The sequence below is a fragment of the Aythya ferina genome, assembly GCF_964211825.1.
Source record: "Aythya ferina genome assembly, chromosome: 4".
In the NCBI taxonomy this organism is placed as follows: domain Eukaryota; kingdom Metazoa; phylum Chordata; class Aves; order Anseriformes; family Anatidae; genus Aythya; species Aythya ferina.
This window is the reverse complement of record NC_140300.1, coordinates 620964-641002: the sequence shown is the minus strand read 5'-3', so window position 1 is coordinate 641002 and position 20039 is coordinate 620964. Positions and strand designations below refer to the sequence as shown.

The window sequence follows — 20039 nt, the reverse complement described above, 5'->3', positions numbered from 1 at the left end:
CAGTGGGACCACAGCCCATGGTGGTCACTGCTGCTGCTGGCAGGGACCAGGCCCCTCCTGGAGGCGAGCTGGGGCCTCCCCCCCTGCCTCTCCCAGGCTTTCAGCCCCTTCATCTGCAGCAGAACAAAGACAGAGGCGATGGACAACAACCTCAGCCCTTTATTGAGGTTCAGTCACACCGAGCTACTTCCTGCCCCCACTGCGCATGCTGGGGGTGCTGGGACGGGCACCACGCAGCCAGAGCCAGCCCAAAATGGGCTCGAGGAGGCAACGCTGCGTAAGGCACAGCGAGGCTCAGGCCTCCACGTGGAGCCTGCTGGCACCTGAGCCTGGCCCATGGACTCACCCGGACCCCGAGGTGCCAAAACGCCTTTAATGCAGCCCCCCCGGTTACATTCTGGGGCATGCAGCTGCCGGGAGCCCCGGGACGGCAGGCAGGGGGGGCCACGGCCATACCGAGCTGAGCTCCTGCCAGGCAATGAGTCCACACTGCTGGAGCATGGCCCTGCTCCAGCTCCTGCTCCCCTAGTCCTCCTCCAAGTCCTTGGCCGCCTTCTTCTTCTTCTTCTCCAGCTGGGCAGCCTCTCCCATCAGTTTCCTTTTCTTCTTGGGCAAAGCGTCTTCCTCCAGCCCGTTCTCCTCGGGCTCTGAGAGGGGCTCCTGCTCCTTCTTCTTCTTCTTCTTTTTCACAGGCTCTGTGTCGTTTTCCTGAAGGGAAACCAACTGTAAATAAATGGGCTGTGTCCAGCCCGGGGAGGAGACAAACGCCAGGTCCACGCAGGCTGCTTCCCTCACCTGTGGGGCTGGGCTGGTTTTTTTGGGGTCTCAACGCCCCCACAAACCCTGCAGGGCAAGGACCAGCCACACCCCACACAGCAGGGCCACCACAGCCCCTTCCTGACGGGCATCCACCCCATGCCCCTGCCCTCACCTCTGCCTCCTCTGCCTCCAGCACCGAGTCCTCCATCTCCTCTGCAGCTGCAGCCAGAGCCTCCAGCCGCCGCTTCTCTCGCTTCTTCTTCTTCTTCTCCTTCTTCTCCTGCTTCCTCTTGACCTCAGCCACCACCTCGTTCGCCTGCCAGGGGAGCAGAGCGAGCTCATCAGGGTGGGGACTGGCTCCCAGCACACAGCTTGGTCCTAGCCCCTTCCCGTGGCACCCGTCGGATCAGCCTCATTAAATCAGTTTTTTTTTGCCTCCACGGCAGGTCAGGATGGCAGGTTGACATCACCTCCGACACGGGGCCCTGCCCGGCACCCCCACACGGCCTCACCTCCACCATGGCCTCCTTCATGACCTCCAGGTTCTTGCGGGGTGGCTCCCCGGTCTCATAGAAGGCGAGCCGCTCCTCCACCTGCTCCCTCAACTTGTCCCCGAAGACGCTGGTGGGGACCTCTGCAGGGACAGGACGGGGGCTCAGCACCCCTCCCCCTGCCCCAACCTCCCACCTCCCGCAGCCCCAGCGCTCTGCTCAGACCACAGGAGTCACCATTCACTCAGTGAAATGCTGTTGACGAAAAATCTTGCCATCACGGCAGAGCCTGCGGGGCGCCAAGGGCTGTGGCTCCCCACCCACCTGAGAAGCAGTCGATGCGGGAGGCGATGGTGCACTTGTTGGCCAGGTAGCGCGAGATGCGCCCCTTGTTCTTGGCGGCCGCTCGCCCGATGAAGGTGGAGTGGAAAATCAGCCCGTACTTGGGGGTGTTCCCCCGCGTCTTCAGAGCCCTGGAACCGGGGGAGGCGTCAGGGGAGAGCCCAGGCCTGAGGGCGCCCCAGGCAGAGCTGCTGCTCCTCCCCCAGCCCCGGTGCTGGCTCACAGGCAGCGCCCCAGGGGTGCCTCCCAGCTCCCAGCCCACCACACCGCTAACCTCCAGGGCAACCCCTGGGCAGAGCTGCCCGGGGCACCCAGCACGCCCCGCCGGGGGAGACGCAGAGCCGCGGTGGTCGCTCAGGGGCTGGGGCTGGCTGATCACACGCAGCCGAGGCAGCGGGGGCCCGGCGCATCGCACCCAGCGGCCCAGGAACCTGCCATCACCGCAACCACCCTGCAGCGGTACCTGAAGAGGGCCTTCTCGGCCCCCAGGATCTGCACCGTCGAGGCCGGGTACTTGGCCAGGTTCGTCAGGCTGCCGGCGTGCGAGATGAGGCGGGCGCCCACCTGCGAGGAATGGGGCAGGGGTCAGGGCTGCCCCTGTCCCACTGCCCCACACCAGCAGGATGGGGCAGCACGCAGCCCCCCGGCCGGGATCAGCAGTGAGAGGTGTCAGCAGCACAGCTCAGTGGATTGACAGATTAACTGAGACATCATCTCCGCGGCCGGGGGCAGCCGGGGGGGGACACACTCGCACTCACCACCTCCCCGATGAGAGCCGAGAGGCTGGGAGCCACCTGGCTCATCTTGGAGCGCAGGTACTCCTGCAGGCCCTTGCGGTACTCGGACAGCGAGATCACGCGGCTGGAGAAGCTCTCGATGTTGATGAGGTCGATGGGGGAGATGTCCATGCCTGGGCAAGACACGCATGAGGGCTGAGCAACACCAACCACGCAGCAGCAGCGACCCCACTCAGCTCAGAGCTCCGACGGAGCCATCGCTGCCCATCCCCACCTACCCATGGAGGAGCGGGAAGCTTCCAGAATGGCCTGAGCCTTGGCGCTGTCCATGACGATCTCCTCCAGCCCCTCCAGGCTCTCCTCGCTCAGCTCCTTGCGGTTCCCGATGAACTTGGCCAGCCGGCAGTAGGTGTAGTTCTCGGAGACGATCTTGATGAGCTCGGGGAAGTGGTACCCGTACCACTCCCTGCAGGACAGTGTCAGGGCAGAGCCCGGCCCCATGCACGCCCCCGCCCGCCGGCCCCGCGTGTGTCCCCGCTCACAATCCAGCCGGGGCATGGTCTGCCCGGCTGGGGTGCATTCGGGGCCGTGCTCTCCCTCCCCGTTCTGTACAGGCAGCCGGAGGACGAGCTGCCTGTGGTAAGCGTGGGGAGGAAACCCGCGCCGCTCCTCCCGCCCGGGGACCCCCCTCACCGAACGCGCATGGAGAAGGTGTTGATGTCCTTGTCCAGCTGGTCCAGGAGGCTGATGGACTGGATGATCATGTTGTCCACGCGGTTCACGTTGAATTTCACCTTGGCTCGGGAGTAGCTGTGGCCGAGGCCCAGCTGCGCCTTGGAGGCCGACTGTGCGGTGAGGCCCTTCACCAGCGCGTGGAAGTGCAGGCGGATCCCTGCACGGAGGGCTCCGTCACCACCCCGGCAGGACGTGCGGCTGAGCACCCCTGGGCTGGCCCCCCCGGGCCCTGCAGGGGTCTCAGGTTGTGAGATCCCCCTGCCCCCGGCCACTCACCCCTCAGGATCTCAGCCACGACCCCCCCGGTCTGGCACTGGTAGCCCAGCTCCTCCAGGATGGCCGCCCCGATCTTGGCGTCGGCGACTCCCAGCAGCGCCTTCTTCTTCTTGGCGGGCATCGAGGTCTCCAGCAGCAGCCGCAGGTCCTCGTGCAGGATCCCTGCGGGGTGGGGGCGGCTCAGCGGGGCCGTGCCGGGCCGGGCCGTGCCCCCCACCCCCTGGTGCCCCCCCACTCACCCTCGGACACGGCGTTGATGTTCTCCAGCGCGCTCTGCGCCGACTTGAAGGGCGCGAAGGCGACGAGCTTCACCACGTTGTGGAACTTGCCGATGGTGAGGACGCTCTCCTCCACCTGCCGGCGGCACCCCCTGAGCGCCCGGCCCCGCGCGTGGCGGGCACCGAACGGCCCCGGGCTCCCGGGAGGGGCACGCGGCGACCCCCCCCCGTCCCCCAATTTCCCCCCGTTCCCCCCCCCGGCCCGTACCTGCGGCAGCAGCAGGCTGATCTCCTCCACCTCGCGCACGGCGAACAGCGCGTACCCGGCCGCATGCTCGAACAGGACGTGCAGCAGCACCTGCGGGACGCCGGTCACACGCGGGCCGGGCCGGGCCCCGCTCGGTGCCCCCCAACCCCCGTCCCCTCCAGCCCCGCAGGAGGCCCCCCCCCAGGCCCCGCGGCGCCCCCCGGAGCCGCCCCCGCCCCCCCCGCGGCCCCCGGGCCCGGCCCGGTCCCGATGGGGGCGGATTGCGGCCGGCGCCCCCCTCTCACCATCCCGCCGCCGCCGCCGCCGCCCGGAACTGGCCGCCCCGCGCCGGAAGCCCGCCCCTCGTCGCCCGCGGCCAATGGGAGCCCGCGCGCCGCTCCCCGCCCACCAATCGGCGCGAAGCGTCTCGGCCAATGATCGGGAGAACCAGGCGGCCCCGCCCGCCTCTGCCGCCCCACCAATCAGCGCTGCTTATCGCCGCTGCTGCCCGCCCCTCGCCGCCCACAGCCAATGGCAGCCGCCGCGGCGCTCCGTGGCCCCGCCCCCGTGAATAAAAGCGCGGAGTGCGGGGAGCGGGAGCTTTATTGGGGGGAGGGAGGGGACGGGGCGGGGGTGCGGGGGGGAGGTCCCGCCGGGTCCGTTCCGTGCGGGCGGTGCGGGGGCGGCTCGGGGGGCTCAGCAGACGAAGTGTCCCTGCAGGCGCTGCAGCAGCTCGGGGGTGAGCAGCACCCGCTCCGTGTGGCCCTGCCCGGCCGCGCACGGCACCGACACGCGCCCGAAGGCGGCGGCGCCCTGCTCCTGCTCCCGCTGCGCCTGCGGGATAAATGGGATTAGTGATTAGCGATCGGTGATCGATCAGCATCGACCCCCAGCCCCCACACCCTGCCCCTGCTCACCTTGAGGAAGGAGGAGGATGGGAAGACGCCGAAGGCCGTGGGGACGCTGGCGCCCGGGTGCTGCTGCACCACCTCCCGCAGCGTGTCAGCCTGGGGGCACAGCGGGGCACAGCACTGTCACCGTCAGCACCGCACCACGAGCCCCGGGGGCAGGGGAGGGCTGTGCCCGGCAGCCCCCAGCTCACCCCGACACCCCCCCAGCCCACCGTACCTGCAGCGTGTCGATGGTGGTCTTCAGGGACCACAGGCGGGCCGTCTGCTCCAGCAGGCGCGTGGCTGCGCTCCTTCCTGCAAAGGCCGGGGGTGAGGAAGGTGCATTTGACCCAGCGGGGCCCAGCACCCAGCCCTCAGCACAGTCCCACACCGCGGAGCACCGGCCCAGCCAGCCCCGGTTCTTTGCCACCAGAGGAGGGCTGTGGGGACAGGAGGCTCCAGGCGCAGCCTGCAGCGCCCTGGGTCAGAGGCTGAGCCACCCTGACAGGGAAACAGCTTCAGCCTCCTGCCCGCCAGGCTGGAGCCATGCTGTCCCCAGACACATGCTGGGACAGGAGGGCCACGGCTCTGGGCCAGGAGAGCTCCCCAGTGGAAGCCCGGCCAGCACAAGCAGCGCAGCCCCATCCCTCCCAGGGATACGGGGGCAGGCTGGAGCCATGCCCTGCAGCACACACCCCCTGCTGCTGGATCCCAGCTGGATGGCCAGGAGCTGCCAGTCCCCATCAGCAGTCCCCCCGTGGCACAGAGCACCTCTGCGTGGTCTCCCAGCTGCCCCAGCCCCGGGGGGTTGTGCAGCACCTACCTGACTTTGTCTGCTTCATGTCCACCACCTTGGTGTTGGTGCTCATCTGGTAGAGGGTTTCCAGGAGCTGGCTTGTCTTGCGATAGAGGCTGACCGTAGCCAGATCTTCCCCATGCTTGTTCTTGGCAACAGAGACCTTAGCTACGTGCAGAGGTTTCAAGCTGGCCAGCTCCATCTTCATCTGGGCTCCCTAGAACCAGCAGGTAAAGGTGATCAGAAGTTGTTTATTTGGGAGGAATAGAGCAGAGAAAATGAGGTGTAAATACAGCTGAGCGTCTGTGAGCCTCAGGGCAGGGAACAGATCGGCACCCCAGCACTTACAGCACCCTGACAAGGCAGCGGCCACGGACGTGACTCATTAGATTTAAGAGCTACAATTAACATCTGCACAGTTATGCATAATAATCTGCATAATGACATGTCTATGAATAAATACCAGTGGAACGTTATTTTGCTAATTAGATTATTTGCTGCTTTGCCAATTTCCTCACAGTGCAATCATTAATCAATCAGTGACTGGATCAGTTTCCATCGGCCAGCAACCAGAGCATCTGCTGCAACGGGGCTGGGGCCGGGCAGGGACACGACACCAGCACCGGGTGCTGCCAGCCCAGCACAGGAGCGGGGACGGTGCCCTCGTGTCCTGGCTGGGCTCCCCGCAGAGCTCCCTCCCCTCCATAAAGCAACATCTGCTGCCCCCTCCTCACCTTGAGCCGGTTGTTCTCGTTCTTGAGGTGCTTGATGGAGAGCTGCAGGGCTTCGATTTGCTGGAGCAGAAGAGGCGAGTCCTTCACCTGCACCGGCCCCGAGCCTCCTCCTGCTGCCTGGCCGGCGCCCACACCTGCAGCAGGCACAAAGCAGCGCCGTCAGCACCCAAAACGCCCCGGCACAGGGAGCTGCAGCGGGCGCCAGGCATGCAGAGGGGGCTGGGCACCAGGACACGGCCGCAGCACCGGGTGAGCAGCCGCACGGTTTGGTGGCGCACGCCCAGGTGCCCCGCGAGCCATCGCGAACATGCAGCACTGCACACACCTTGCTCGGATGGAAAAGGCCAAAACCCAGCAGGGCCGGGCAGCATCACGCACCCACGCCCCTCAGCAGCCCCGGCACCGGGCACCCGCTGCCCCTTGCCAAAACACGGGGTTCTCCCCGGCCGCTCCAGGGCCCCCTCTCTCCAGTGCTGGGGTCACAGCAGCTGCCCGCTCCCCTGCCCCACAGCCCCCATGGCACCCGCACGTCCTGGCTCCTTTCCCCCTCCGCCCCGGCCAGACCTTGCCCTGGGCACCTCCCTGCAGCCCCTGCATGCAGGGCCAGGGCTGGGAGCACTCGCATGCTGGGGTGCAGTACTGTACCTCTCTGCTGTTCCTCTGCGGTACGAGGAGAGGAGGCAGAGGAAAGATGAGAAGAAGCAGAATTAAGCCAAGGGTCAGCTTTGGAAGGAGCCGTGCCCAGAGGGCTGCGAGCCATCCGAGTGGGACACGCGTGGGCCCACGACTGCTGCCCCTTGCTCTGGGTCTGAAGAGGTGCGGATCCACCCAGATCTGCCCCAGACGCTCAGCCAGAGCCTCCCAGTGCAGGAGCAGCCCCACAGAGGCCCCTCAGGCTTTGCACGTCCCCAGCAGAAGGCAGGCTGGTGCTGGCACAGTGCTCAGCGCCACGTACACTGCTCAGCACCCAGACTACACCAATGGCACCTTCAGGGTGCTCAGAGAGCCAGAGCTTGTGGCCACGGTGACTCAGGGAGAAGCTGCAGCTCCACGAGAAGCAGGAGCTGCTGCACCCAGGATCTGCATCCTCATGGGGCGTTTTGGGGGCAGGGGGTGACCTCTGCCTCTTGGCAAACTGACAGCACTCGTGGTGCAGCCAGAGCAAGCCTGAGACCTGCCCTGCCCTCCTTGTGCAGGGCTCTTCCCCAGCCCTGGTGGGGCCGTGAGGGACACAGACCCAGCAGACCATCGCCACGCTGCTGCTAGAGGCACAGGCTGCTCCCCAGCCTCCTGGGCACGGTCCCAAAGGAGAGCTGAGCTCACAGTTCAGCAGGCCACGCACTGCCCGATGGCCAGAGCTCCTGACAAAGGTGCCAGCACAGCTCTGTCACCCCACAGCCCTGCTTTGCCTCTGTACTTGCCTCCAGGCAGTTTTCTTAGGGTGTTCTTCCAAACGGAGGGACCCAGAAGGTGCTAACCCTTCTGCTAGGCAGCATGAGGAACCACAGCCTTAGCCATCGCCTGTCCTTCACCATCACCCACCCCTCGCTGGGGACTTCAGGGGAAATTGGCTCTCATTCACCAAGCCAGGTGGACAGCAGAGCCCACCCGTGTCCTGGGAAGCTGCAGCATGGAGGCAGGCACTGCGTGCAGCAAGGAGGACCCACCAGAAGGCTGGCATGGAGCCCTGCATCCCCCCTGGAGCACCCTGCGGGGAGGACAGGCCCAGCCAGCTCCACAAAGCTGCTCTCGCTGCTCTGCCTGCCCCTGCACGGAGCTGCCAGGGGCTGTGGGCTGCCTGCATGCCCCACTCATCACCACGAGAGCCCAAACACCTCCTGCCTTCTCCCCCTCCTGTCCCCCACCAGGGCCGTGGCTCCCCGAGGACAGGTTGGGCAGCAGAGCTGCGCTGCTCCCAGTGCCGGGGGCATTCCCCTGCACGGCTCCTGCCCCTCTGCCCCCTGCCCCTCTGCCCCCACCCCACGGCAGCTGGGAAGCTCTGGGTGGTTACACACCTCCGGCAATGCCGGACACGATGGAAGCAACCCCGGAGGCAGGCGCCCCGCGCAGGCCCTCGATGGTTCGCTTGGACTGGTTGTTCAGGCGCTGCTTCAGCTCCACCTTCTCTGACTCCAGCTGGTCGATGTCTGCCTGAAGAGCATCCATGGTCTCTTCGAACTCCCTGGGGAAGAGCACACAGACCGCGTGTGGGAGATCCTCGGAGCACAGCGATGGCAGTAAGAACACGCCAGGACAACGGCCTTTTCCACAGTGTGTTTGAACAAGGCCTTCCCCAGGATCCCTGTCCCAACCTGAGCTCTGCTGTGCACCACGAACTCAGCGGTTCCCCTGCTCATCCCCCCCCCAGTATCGCCCTGCACTAACTCACCAATGCTCCCGGCCAGCCCGAGGCATGCAGACCGTGCAGTCCCCACCAGAGACCTCCAGCAGCCAGCCCCAGCTCCACGAACCCATCCCACACTTACTTCTCCTTCTTCTTGAGCAGCGTCTGGGTCTCATCCAGCTTTGTCTGTATCTTTTCCACGCGGTCGTCTGCGTCCTTGGACGCGCTGTCCAGCTTCTTCTCCAGGAGGCTGAGGCGCACGTTGGCCTCGCTGAGCTCCTCGCCCTGCAGCAGCAGAGATCAGAGGGCTCAGGCCCTGGGGGTGGCACCAAGGAAAGCTCCTCGTGGTGCCTGGGGGGTCCTGCCCCCCGCCGTGCCTGTGCCTGGCACCCAGGGAGGTGCTGCCCGCTGTGAGCAGGCTGTGGTTGCAGCAGGCAGCAGCTCCCTGACAGCAGGGTCGGTACCTCCAGGAGATCCGACCAGGATTTGGGGCAGCCAGCCCCACGGGCAGCACGGTGCCGGGAGCTCAGCAGCCCCACTGCAGCTCCTCACCGACCGGCAGAGGCAGATGAGGAACGGCTCACCTTGATCTTCAGGGACTTCTTCAGCTCCTTGATGACCGTCTCCCTGTCCTCCAGCTTCAGCCCCAGCCCCTCAGCATCAGTGATCTCTGCCCGAAGAGCCGCGGCCCGCAGCTCAGCAGGGGGGGTGGGCTGCAACACACCAGAGGAAAGAGACATGAACAGTGGTGTTTTAAGAGGAATCCCAGTAATTGCAAATGGGCCACATGGCAAGTGGGGGACTGTTCTTGGCCTCCCTGTATCTGCAGGCCTCTGCCACCCATCCCCAGGTCTCTGCCCCCCTTGCACCCAGAGGACTTCTCTAGCCAGGGACCAGCAGCAGGGTACCCCACCGCTGCCCACCACGTGCCGAGCACATCAGCAGCTCCCTCAGTGTGCTCAGCACCACGTCCCAGCACCACCAGCCTCAGGGCACTGCACCTTGGTATTTGTTCTCCTCAGGGTCACTGTTCCCTGTGCCTTCACCACCACCAGTGTCAGCCCCTGGGGAAACCTCGGAGGCACCAAGACCTCGCAAAGGTCTCGTCTCTCTCAGCAGGATCCCAAGTTGTGGGGAATCGCAGAGCAGCTCAAATGCCCGAGGCTCCTGCCGCAGGCAAAGCCCACCTTGGTCTGTGGCCTGTCAGCATCGTATTCTCCCTCCTGCATGGCCGTGGCCATCTTGTTCATGGTTGCGATGAGGATGCTGCAGGACTGCCGCAGGCACTCGTAGGGGTTGATGCCCTGGGTGCCGTAGATCTGCACGGGACAGGACAGAAGCTGTAGGTGCCCCTCAGCCCCCGCTGCAGCCCCCTCCTGGCTCCCCACCAGGTGCCCCTCGGTGCGGCTGCAGCACGAGGCCAGCCGTGGGGAAGGAGAGCACAGAGCAGGGAGCAGAGCGCGCTGCATTTCGGTATTCCCCGGCCACGCTCCCAGTTCACTGCCAGGCTCCCCGAGACCCTCCCAGGCAGGTCTGCAGCCCCCGGGGACGTGCACCAACCCCACCCCGCTGCAGCAGGGAGCAGGGGCAGCGAGAAGAGGATTTCCCACCTGCTCGCTCGCCTTGAAGGCCAGGTCCTCCAGCTTCACCGCCAGCAGCCCCTCGTTCTCCGCCAGAGGGGCGATGAGCTGCGCGCCCGCCGCGGCCACCTCCTGCAGCACGGCCACCACCCAGGTCAGGTGCTTGCGGCAGTCCAGCAGCGTGTCCGAAACCTGGGGCCGGGCAAAGCAGGGGGGGGTCAGGGAGGAAAGGCAGGGGGCTGCCCCCCAGCTCCCTCCCAGACACTGCAGCTCCCGGCTGCACAACGCTTCCCTCGCTCTGGTGCCAGCTCCTGGCGTCTAATGCGCGTCTGAAGGAGGAAGATGGAAAACACCAGGAAAGGCAGAAAGAAGCTCAAGGCTGGAGGAGAGTAGCTTACAAAGGCCACGTCTCCACCCTGACCAGAACATAAAGCCCAGAGACACGCCGTCCCTGTGCTGCTGCTTGGCTCACGCAGGGCTCTGCCAGGCAGTGCTGTGCTCCCTCCGCAGAGCCAGCGAGGAGCGCAGCGAGCTCAATGCTCTCGGTGCCAGCCCCAGCACGTGGCCGTGGCCCCCCAGGGAGCAGCTCGGGCTCCCTGCCCGGCCGCCCAGCTCACCTGCTGCCCAAAGCCCAGCGCCGCGGGGATCCCCGGGGCGTCTGTGCCCGGCATGCGGCGCCTGATCTTCTTGCAGAACTGGCGGATGTCGCTGCACGAGGTCTCCAGGTCCTTGAGGAGGATGGCGAGGTCGGACGCCTCCTGCCCAGCCTAGGGAGCACCAAAAGGACCTCAGAAAGACTGACCGAGGGCTGGGGGGAACCCAGCAGCAGGCAGCAGGGCCGGGCACTCCTACCTGCAGGAAGGCTCGCAGCCTGCACACCTCCACGCCCATGCAGTCCAAGGCACTCTGCGTGAACTGCGGAGCACAAGCACGGGCACCGTGAGCTCTCGGCAGCAGACACCAGGCAGGGCAGCTGCCCCAGGACAAGCTGGGGCTTTGGTCTCGGGTGTCTCGGGACAGGCCCTCTCTACGCCACGCTGCCACAGCTCCAGGTTTCCCAGGAGAAGTTTGAGGCATTGAATCCATTCTTGTTTTACTCCGTGGGGCACAAGACCCCCGCAACCCCCTCTGAAGCCCAGGGAGTGAGGCGGCTCGGGAAGCACAACGTCCCCCCCAGACACAGGGCTCCCTGCACCCCCCTCGCTGCTCTCCTCTCCCAGGGATGTCTGCAGGGCAAAGGGCCCGGGTTTCCCTCCCCTCTCCCCGAGCTGGGAGCCTGCAGCGTGGCTGTGCTGCGAGGGGAGGAGGGGGCAGAGGGGCACCTCAACTCACAGAATGATCTAAAAGGATTGGGGGGACAGAGGCAGACAGCACGCGACAAGGACACTCGGGTCATTTGGCACCACTTCACCTTGATGTGGTCAGCCAGCTGCATCGTGCAGTCCTCAGCCTGCTCAGCCAGGTGGATGCTGTACAGGTGCTGGGGGAAAACAGCAGAGATCATCACCCCTCCAAGGTTTGCACACACACAAGCAAACAAACCCCACGGGGGAATCCAGAACAAAAACAAACACCGAATTTTTGGCCCAACTTCCAACTGAAGTGCAACCTCCCGCAATGACCCCGCCAGGTCCCTGTCAACATTGCCCCCGACTGATGCCTTTAACTCAGACGGGTCAGCGCCCTGCCCTGCCCACAGAGCTGCACGAGCCTGGGACAGGGGAACCACGTCCCTGCTGCCCACGTCCTCCCAGGGACAGAGGACACAGCCCCCAGCTGCCAGTGCCTCAGGCTCACGTCCTGCACGCTCTGAGGGTGAAAAGCACCCAAAGGGGAGTCGCTGCCAGCGGGTTTATCTGCAGCTCACCCACGCCACAGCCACCTACCTGATAGTACTTGATGGCTTTGGTCAGCGGCTCCACGTTGACCGTCTCGTCCAGTTGGTCCTTGTGCAGCAGCTCGATCAGGAAGTCCAGGGAGCGCTCGTGGACGCTCATCTCGGGGTACAGCATCCCCACCTTCTTATACACCTCCACGCTGCACTTGTTCAGGGCCCTGGGGAGGGAGCGCAGGCAGTCAGCAGCTCTGGGACAGGCACACGCCACACACGGCACCCACACGGGCTGTGCTTCTGGTGCCGACCCCGGAGCACTCGAGGCTGAGCAGCACGGGAGCTAGAGAGAGGCTGGGGAGGACAAAACATCTGTAAAAAAAACAGGGCATGAGACGGGCTGCCAGGGAGCCCCAGGGAAAGGGAGCCCCAGAGCACAGCAGGTCGGTCCAGGGAGACACGAGGTCTGCCTGCCAGCACCAGCAATGCCCCGTACAGCGCTCAGTGACGTGCTGGGGAAGCTCTCCCAGGGAACTGAGCACGGGGCACCTGTGGGAGGGGGCACTGGGCTGCAGGGGGCTGGGAGCCTGAAGCCCAGAGCGAATCCCAGGCACAATTCAGCTCAGCAAGGAAAAGGCTGTGGTGTGGGACAGATGGAAAATAAAAATAAAAATAAAAATCAACGCACCAAGGCTAACCCTGAGCTAAAGACACGCAGACACAGCTGAAGAACCAGCCATGTACGGTGGAGATTTGAGTCCCCCGTGTGTCAGTTCTTGGGAAGAAAATGAGGAAGGAGACAGAAGAGAAGCAACCACCCCATCACAGGGCGATACCAAGGGCCCCTCAGCTTTGTTCCAGCCTCGCTGCCCAAATTTCAGCTCCAGCAGGGTCCGGGCCCTGCTGCGGAGCTGTGAGCTCCGTGCTTCCAGAGGGTGAAGAGGGTGGGAATTGGGGCTGGGGGCGGCTGGGTACTCACTGCTCGTATTTGTGCAGCGTGGCCTGCAGGAGGCTGAGGGAATACACCAGCCCTGCAGCAAAGCTCAGCTGCTCTCCCGGAGCGCCCCGGAGGCCAGTCCGCTCCGCGCAGTTCTCGTTCAGATCAAACTTCTCCTGAGCTTGTTTGCTGATCAGCTCGGCCTGTTGGGGAGGACAACCTTGGAGAATCCCCCTGCGCCCACCCTGATCTGTCCCACTTAGTCACGGACGTGACCAACTCCCCCCTGCACCCCTACCCCCAGAAAAACAAGCTTCCTGGGGAAGATTCAAGTCCAGAGGGAGAACAAGAGGGACAGCAGAGAGCCGAGCAGCCCGGTCAGCACTGCAAGGCACCAGGGCTGACAGCCCGCCCTGCACTGACAGACCTGAGCCACTGGTACCGTGGATGAGTGCTCCACTGAGCCATCACTGCCTGGGGGCAGGAATTTCGCTCCCTCCTCCTCCCAGGCAATTTTGAAAGTTCTCAAAGAAGTAAATGTTCAAAATCCCAAATTTACATGGGACAGAAAGAAAATCTCCCCCAGAGCTGTGGCACAGCCACCACCTGCTGGTTAGGCCCAGTGGGCTTGAAGATGCTCCAAGCCCCATCAGCCCAGCCCAGAGCCTCAGTGCACGAATTAACGCGAGCTCTTAATGAAGCCTAACCCTCCCCCAGGGCAGGCAGAAGCCACCCCACCTTGCAGATGAGCCGAGGGATGAGCAGCAGCACCAGGATGCAGTCGTGGTCGCCGCCGTGGCGCAGGAAGCTGTCCGGCATGAAGGAGGTGAGCAGGGAGACGTGCCGGTTGGCCTGCTGCACCTCCATCTGCCGCAGCTCCATCTCGATGGCCTGCAGCACACAGCACAGGGGCCGGCTCAGTGCCGCAGGGACACAGAGCCCCCCTCCTCCTGCAGCCACCACCGCCCTCCCTGACACCCCCCTGTCACTGCCCGGGGGCTGCTCTGGAGCTCTGGCCCCAGAGGAGTCGGGGTACACCACATCGCTGTGCTCACGAGCGTTTTCCCTTCCCAGCCAGCATTCACAGTGGGATAAAGAGCAGTGCTAATAGTGCCAGCTCTGAGTGCACTTTCAGAAGAAAACTTCCCTTTTTGCACAGCGGTGAGCTTGGAGCAGTTTGATGTTTCTGTTGGGAGAGGGGCACCCGCTGCCCCCAGCAGGGATGGATGATTTATCTCACACCAGCCCCCCAGCCCCACTGCCGGGCAGCAGAGGCAATGAAAATATCTCGGGGCCTTTTGGGTGCAGCACGGCCAGGAGCAGAGCAGGACAGCCTGCACCAGCCTGTGCCAACCCACGGGCACACAAAGCACACAGAACCAGGGATGGTTTTTCTCTTGATCAAACTGCTCTGCCCCATTAAGCCTCTCCTGCCTGTGTTCACCCTCACACCAGTGTCAGCCAGTGTCCCCTGTGCTGGTATCCTGCTCCCCCACAACGTGCCCTGTGTTCCCTGCAGCTCCCAGCAGCTGCCTCGGTGTTTCCACTGCTGGCAGGAGCACCACAGCCCGGCTCTGAGAGCTGCCCCAGGGCCAGCCCCACCACATGGAGGGGACAAACCTGCCCTGAGCCCAGCATCTGCACAGTTCAGGGGCCTGGCGCACAGAAGTGCCCCGTGCCTGGCGCACGGCCCTCCTGCTGCCCCTACCTTCGCGTGGGCTTTTGTCTCTGCAAACTTAATCTTGAAGTCAAACATCTCAGGAGGAGGCTGCTGCTGCTTCTCAGCAGATGCTTCTTGCTGACTCATGAGTTCTCGGTTCACGTCCTGAGCACAGAAAGAAGCTGCTGTCAGACAGAAAACCGCCGCGGGGAGGTCTGCAACCCTGCAACCCCACAGCTCTGCAGCACAACCTCCACGTGCCCCCTTCTTGGGTAGGGTGGGGAGAGCTCTGGGGGCTCATTGTGCAACACACGCAGTGATGGATGAATGTCAGGAGGAGGAACATGAGCACTGTCCAAATGCTCTGTTGACACCAAGCTGTGTGACAGCCAAGGACTCCACACGGACTCATCACCCCTCTCCTCTGCACCGCCAAATCCAAGAGCAGTGCTGGAACAACCCCACGCTATCCCAACCTCTCCAGGACTCAGTTCCCAGCCTGGAGCAGGAGCAGCTCAGCAGCCAACTGATGAGAGAAGTACCTGCTCCTGCCAGCCCATCCCCAGGGGCCCACTCGTGCTGCCTCCCTGTCACTGAGGTCTGTTCCCAAAGGACCTCAGCTCCAGGGGGAAGCACTCCTGGCTGGCAGCGCCTGCTCCCCAACCCAGCCCCCTGCAGCGCCAAACGCCCTACCTGGAGGTGAGCAGTCAGCTCTCTGTACTTCTTGATGGTCTGCTGGTAGTCAGCCACGGTCTCCTGCGCAGCCTCCACACGTTTCTCAGCCTCGCGGACCCGCGCCGTCGCCATGTCCAGCTGCTCCCGGAGCTCCAGCTCCGTCTCCCGGGCATTTTCCTGCAGCTCATCATTCATCTCGTTCATGGCTTCCTGGCAAGGGGTGGCAGGGGATGCAGTTACCCCGCAGCCCGGTGTTTTTGGAGCAGAGCTGGGGGGCACCCTGGGGTGCAAAGGCTGTGCCCTGCGTACCACACGGGCACACTGCTCCAAGTGGCACCGAGCACGATGCCTGAGGAGGCTCCCAGACCCCTCTGGCACTGCTGCCAGGCAGCTCCCAGCACCTCGGGCAGCCTCACTGCCCAGCCACACGGCCGGTGTGGAGGAGGCAGCGCGAGCACTGCCCCTTGTCCCGGAGGAGTTTCTCTTACCAGGTCCCCGACAGTCTCACGCAGCTCCCGGACCTTCTCCTCCAGGTCCAGGTTTCTCTCTGTCAGGGTCTCCACCATCTCTTCAGCGCCCAAAGCAGCATCCACCTGGAAGCACACACCCATCACAGTACAACCCAGCCGGAGAACGCAGTTTGAGGTCACTTCACACCACAGTGGGGTCGTCCCGTGGGACATGGCTGGTGCGTCCCCCCCCAGTGACAGAGAACACCAGGACAGCAAACACCTGAAACCAGAACAGCCCACAGGCAGTCCTGTAGCCCCAGCAGGAAGGGCACAGGAAAAGCAAGGCCTGGCTGTGGCTCTTAGGGTTGTTACTGGCTCTTCAGCTGCAGTCCCAGGGCACGATGTCGAACAGCTTCAGGTCAGCGTAAATGCTGCCGACCTTTGGGCTGGGTCTGTAGACTCCTGACACGGCCCTAACCAAGCCCCCCGAGGGCCTGGTGGTGCTTACACAGACACTTAACAGAGAACGGGTGTCGCAGTCCTTGCCCTAAGAGGCAGCACCTCTGCCAGCAGCCCACGTCCACACAACCCCGGCAGTGCTCAGGTAGCGCGGGGCCAGGTCCCTGGGGGGAACAGCTCAGAGGAGGGCCCAGGCAGCTCTGCAGGGAGCACAGATCCATCCCAGGGCCTTCCTTCAGGGCAGCCCCACACCCACACCCACATCTCAGCCTGGGGAACACCCCACAACGATGGCCAGGCAGGGAGGTTACAGGGACCAGACCTCAGGGAGCTGCTGCGAGGCACAAGCAGCCGCCTGCGCCCCACGCCCTGGAGCCACCCTCACACCCAGCAGAGCCCCGCACAGCTCCAGGGCTGGAACAGCGTTTGGTTATGAGTTCAGACCAGAAATTAAAGTCCCTGCAGCAGTATCACCAACTGAGAGATGGACAGAAAGAGCTGCGTGCCAAGAGGTGACCCAGAGCTGCCTGGCAGCAGCTGCTCAGTGCCCAAAACCAGCCCCGAGCTTCCCCTCCCCACCCACCCTCTGTCGGTGGGCTCACCTGCTCCTTCAGCTCATCGACCGTTTTCTCTGCCTGCTTCACCTCTTCCTGAAGCTTCTCCCTCTGCTGGCGCAGGGACTCCAGCTCGGTGTTCTTCTTCTCCATTTGTTTCTGAAGCTTCACGTGCTCCTGCTTCTCCGAGGCAGACAAGTCCCGCATCCTTCAAGAGAGTGACCAGACTCAGCACAAGCCCAGCAGAGGCCAAGAAGCCGTCCCCTCGCAACACACCGCTCCTGGTGGGCTTCAAGACACCACCACCCCCCGTTGGTGCTGGCTGCCCGCTGGCAGTGAGCTGCTGAAGAGCCCTGCCAGCCTGCACGGACCAGCTGGGCACAGAGGGGAGTTTTTTAAGCTCTCCCAAGGATGCTTGTGATGCCCAACCAGTGCCTGGGCCAGCACTTTTGGAAAAAAAATCAGAGCTACAGGGGCTGGAGGGAGCAAAAGCAGACTGGGAAACAAACAGAGCACAGGAGGGACAGGGAGGAAGGAACAACTACACATGGGATGGGCTAAAGCTTGGAAGGGAAGAACCAAGGGAATAAAGACCAAGAGGGCACGGGCTCTCCCAGGGGGCAACTCCAGCAGCAGCCTCCCAGCCTTTTGGGTCTCCTACCTTACGAGAGCTTCCTTGAGTCTTGCATTTTGCTCTTCCAGCTGTTTGACTTGGTAACTGGATGCTGCTCCATCCGAGCCTGGAGTGGAAAGGAAACATCTCAGCTCTCAGCCCTCCTGGCCCCCAGGGTTCAGCAAAACCAAACTCAGACAAAACAACCTCGCTCCCTTCAGCAACATCCACCTGTCCCTGCAGGCTGTCTTTGTCCTCTCCACATTCTTCCAATTCCCTCAACACGTCCATCTTTCTGTCACATCCCTCTGCCTGCATGCCAGATCTTCTACAGGTTTGATTTATTGCAGGTATAAATACAAGTATTTATACGTGCATAAGTGCTTAACGGCTGGCTCGTTCCCTGCTGTGTGTAATTTTTAAAGCTCACCTTGAATACAAAGAGCTACAAGGCCACAGGGGAATCAAATCAAGGGCAGTGCACTGGTTTTGAAGCTATGCTCAGTGCAAAGCCAGCAAGCTGGATCTAAAATCAGTGAGCATCAGCAGCTACGTTACCTGTCGCGTGAAGGATGTGTCACAACACCTTTTGGGGTGGGATCCGCTGTCCCCAGCAACAGTCACAAGCACTAAAGCTCAGCCTCTGGCATTAAACCCGAGCTCCCCCAGGCCCAGGACAAGAACGCCTGTCCCCATGCTCAGAGAGCAGCAGCAAGGCTGCCACCCAGAGCCACCTTCCCAGCTCCTCTCCCACCTTTCTCTTCGATCTCGTGCTTTAGGATCTCCAGGTCCATGGTGAGATATTCCACCTTCTCCTTCAGGGAGTCCACCTCCTGCTGCAGGGACTCTGCCCGCTCCTCCGCCATCTCCTTGTCCAGCGTTGCCATCTCAATCGCGTCGGCGGTGTCTGACATCTCCTCCATGTAGCGCTCCTTGGCTTCCAGGGCATCTTTGGCTTCCTGCGGGCGAGCACACGCAGCTGGGGCCGTGCCTGGGGTGCCCAGGGCCGGTGAGGAGAGCCCTATCCCAAAACCACGAGCCTCAGACCATCACAACGCTCACGGCTCCCCCAGAGGGAACGAGTCCAACTGACAAAGGGTGTCAGAGCTGAGAGGAGAAGGCAGGCCCATCGCCTTCCCCCCAGCATCCATCTCCTCTCTCCCTTCCATCAGAAGAGCCCGGCAGGAGCACCCCCAGAAACCACCCTGCAGGCGAGGGGAGGGGGGTGTGAGGGAAGGAGAGACCCGGACCTGCAGCGCTGGTGCAGGACCACACGAACAGATCGCTGGGGAAGCAAAGGAAGGAGCCCCCGGGACAAAACAGGGCAAAGAGCAGAGAGGAGAAGCTCATTTCTCAGTGCTGAGTGCTGCTGCCTGCCCGAGAGCACCAAGCTGCAGCACGAGGAGCACGTTGGAGGAGCACATCGCCTGTCCCTGGGGAGCGCAGGGCACTGACACCGAACGGCAGACACCCGGTGACACTGCGGGCAGGGAGCCCTGCTTCATACCTCGGGTGAGGACAGCACAAAAGGCAGCTGAGAGGAGGCAGCCTAGAGCTATTGCTAGAAGGATGACAAGCCTTCAGAAGAAGGGAGGGACCCAGGAACACCCGGGGGGTAAGGACACCACACCCCAGGAGCCGGCACAGGGCTCATGGGCACGGTGCAAACCCCAGCGGCTCAGCACCTTCCCCTGCTGAGCCATGGCAGCAGCAGCAGAGCCCCCGATGGAGAAACATTTCTCCATAAGGAGCAACGCCCAGGGCCATCAGCTCCCAGCCCTGGGGCTTTCACTGGCAGCGACTCTCACCAAGCTACCCTGCAGGGCAGGAGCTCGAGATACAGAATTTTAGCTAAAGGGAGAAGAAGTTTAACAAAATAAAAGTCCACAACAGACTGGGAGCCTGCTGGAGGGAGAAATTGAGCCAGAGCACGTATGGAAAGGAACGGCAGAGACGTGTGTGTGTGTGTCTGTGTGTGTGTCTGTCTGTGTCTGTCTGTCTGTGTCTGTCTGTGCTTCACACACCCCCATGGTGGGGACTCTGCAGCATCTCCGGGCAGCCTGCTCCGGGGTTTGATCACTTCCACACTAGAAGTTTTTCTTCCTGTTTAAACCAAATTTCCTGTATTTCAATTCGTGCCCCTTTCCTCTTGCACTCCCAGTGGGCATCGCTAAGAGCCTGGCTCTGTCTTGTTCCCCCCCTTAATTAAACACACTGATAACCCCCCAGCCCTAAGCCTTCCCTCTCACACCGTCAGGACGCGCTCGGCTCCAGCACGGCTGCAGAGCACTGGATCAGCCAAGTGCTGTGCAAGACCAGCTCCTGGGACACCCAGCTCCCTCGTGGAACCTGTGCTGATCACTGACTCAGCACAACGAAGAGCAGCTCGTGTCACTGCTGTATTTACAACGCTGGGATGGAGCTGCTGTGAGCAACGAGCACTGTGCAAGGACACGCTGCCCACTCGAGGGGAATCCCCCAGCACAGCGCAGGGACAAGCAAGAGGAAGGACAGGACTCCTCACGCACATCAGGGAGTCAAAGACAAGTGTGCAGGGCAAAAAGAAATCCTTCACAGAGGAAATGAAAAGCAGCATGGCAGTTTCAAGAAATCTGTCAAGACACCCAGGCACTGGGACATCGGGGACGCCTAAGCCTGCAGTCAGCATCGGGGGGAGATGAGCAGGTCTTGTGCTGCTACCCATGGGTC

At 63.2% G+C, this 20039-nt stretch overlaps 2 protein-coding genes across 10 annotated transcripts in view; both read right to left on the bottom strand.

The window, feature by feature from the left end:
- Positions 1 to 139: 139 nt before the first annotated feature.
- NOP56 (NOP56 ribonucleoprotein) lies at positions 140 to 4158 on the bottom strand. The gene is made up of 12 exons (XM_084516376.1): positions 4111 to 4158; positions 3827 to 3916; positions 3580 to 3694; positions 3341 to 3502; positions 3023 to 3221; positions 2608 to 2795; positions 2351 to 2502; positions 2056 to 2156; positions 1575 to 1723; positions 1272 to 1393; positions 932 to 1075; positions 140 to 708 (listed from the first exon to the last, which is right to left on the bottom strand). The coding sequence occupies exons 1-12, from the start codon at positions 4111 to 4113 to the stop codon at positions 526 to 528; spliced, it is 1608 nt and encodes a 535-aa protein (XP_084372502.1). The 5' UTR covers positions 4114 to 4158; the 3' UTR covers positions 140 to 525.
- A 232-nt stretch (positions 4159 to 4390) lies between these two features.
- Positions 4391 to 20039, bottom strand: part of DCTN1 (dynactin subunit 1) — a 59425-nt gene continuing 43776 nt past the window's right edge. For 7 of the 9 annotated variants that reach the window (XM_084516349.1, XM_084516344.1, XM_084516346.1 and 4 more), the window contains 23 exons: positions 18085 to 18289; positions 17379 to 17457; positions 16766 to 16925; positions 15741 to 15845; positions 15271 to 15462; positions 14626 to 14742; positions 13656 to 13808; positions 12960 to 13120; positions 12036 to 12204; positions 11561 to 11629; positions 11002 to 11064; positions 10767 to 10916; positions 10180 to 10341; positions 9757 to 9888; positions 9154 to 9282; positions 8712 to 8854; positions 8241 to 8407; positions 6871 to 6885; positions 6226 to 6359; positions 5519 to 5708; positions 4934 to 5010; positions 4723 to 4812; positions 4391 to 4639 (listed from right to left, as the gene is read on the bottom strand). In XM_084516349.1, coding sequence (XP_084372475.1) covers positions 4502 to 4639; positions 4723 to 4812; positions 4934 to 5010; positions 5519 to 5708; positions 6226 to 6359; positions 6871 to 6885; positions 8241 to 8407; positions 8712 to 8854; positions 9154 to 9282; positions 9757 to 9888; positions 10180 to 10341; positions 10767 to 10916; positions 11002 to 11064; positions 11561 to 11629; positions 12036 to 12204; positions 12960 to 13120; positions 13656 to 13808; positions 14626 to 14742; positions 15271 to 15462; positions 15741 to 15845; positions 16766 to 16925; positions 17379 to 17457; positions 18085 to 18289 — 3000 coding nt within the window. In that variant the 3' untranslated portion in view covers positions 4391 to 4501. The remainder of the gene's footprint in view (positions 4640 to 4722; positions 4813 to 4933; positions 5011 to 5518; positions 5709 to 6225; positions 6360 to 6870; positions 6886 to 8240; positions 8408 to 8711; positions 8855 to 9153; positions 9283 to 9756; positions 9889 to 10179; positions 10342 to 10766; positions 10917 to 11001; positions 11065 to 11560; positions 11630 to 12035; positions 12205 to 12959; positions 13121 to 13655; positions 13809 to 14625; positions 14743 to 15270; positions 15463 to 15740; positions 15846 to 16765; positions 16926 to 17378; positions 17458 to 18084; positions 18290 to 20039) is intronic. The other 2 variants (XM_084516345.1, XM_084516348.1) reach the window with 1 other exon arrangement.

What these genes read in the sequence shown, in the direction of transcription:
- NOP56 (XM_084516376.1), bottom strand. An exon ending in CGTGGCTGAGATCCTGAGGG is followed by an intron (nt 3,222 to 3,340) that starts GTGAGTGGCCGG and finishes CCCTCCGTGCAG; the next exon opens with GGATCCGCCTGCACTTCCAC. An exon ending in AGCTTCCCGCTCCTCCATGG is followed by an intron (nt 2,503 to 2,607) that starts GTAGGTGGGGAT and finishes TGTCTTGCCCAG; the next exon opens with GCATGGACATCTCCCCCATC.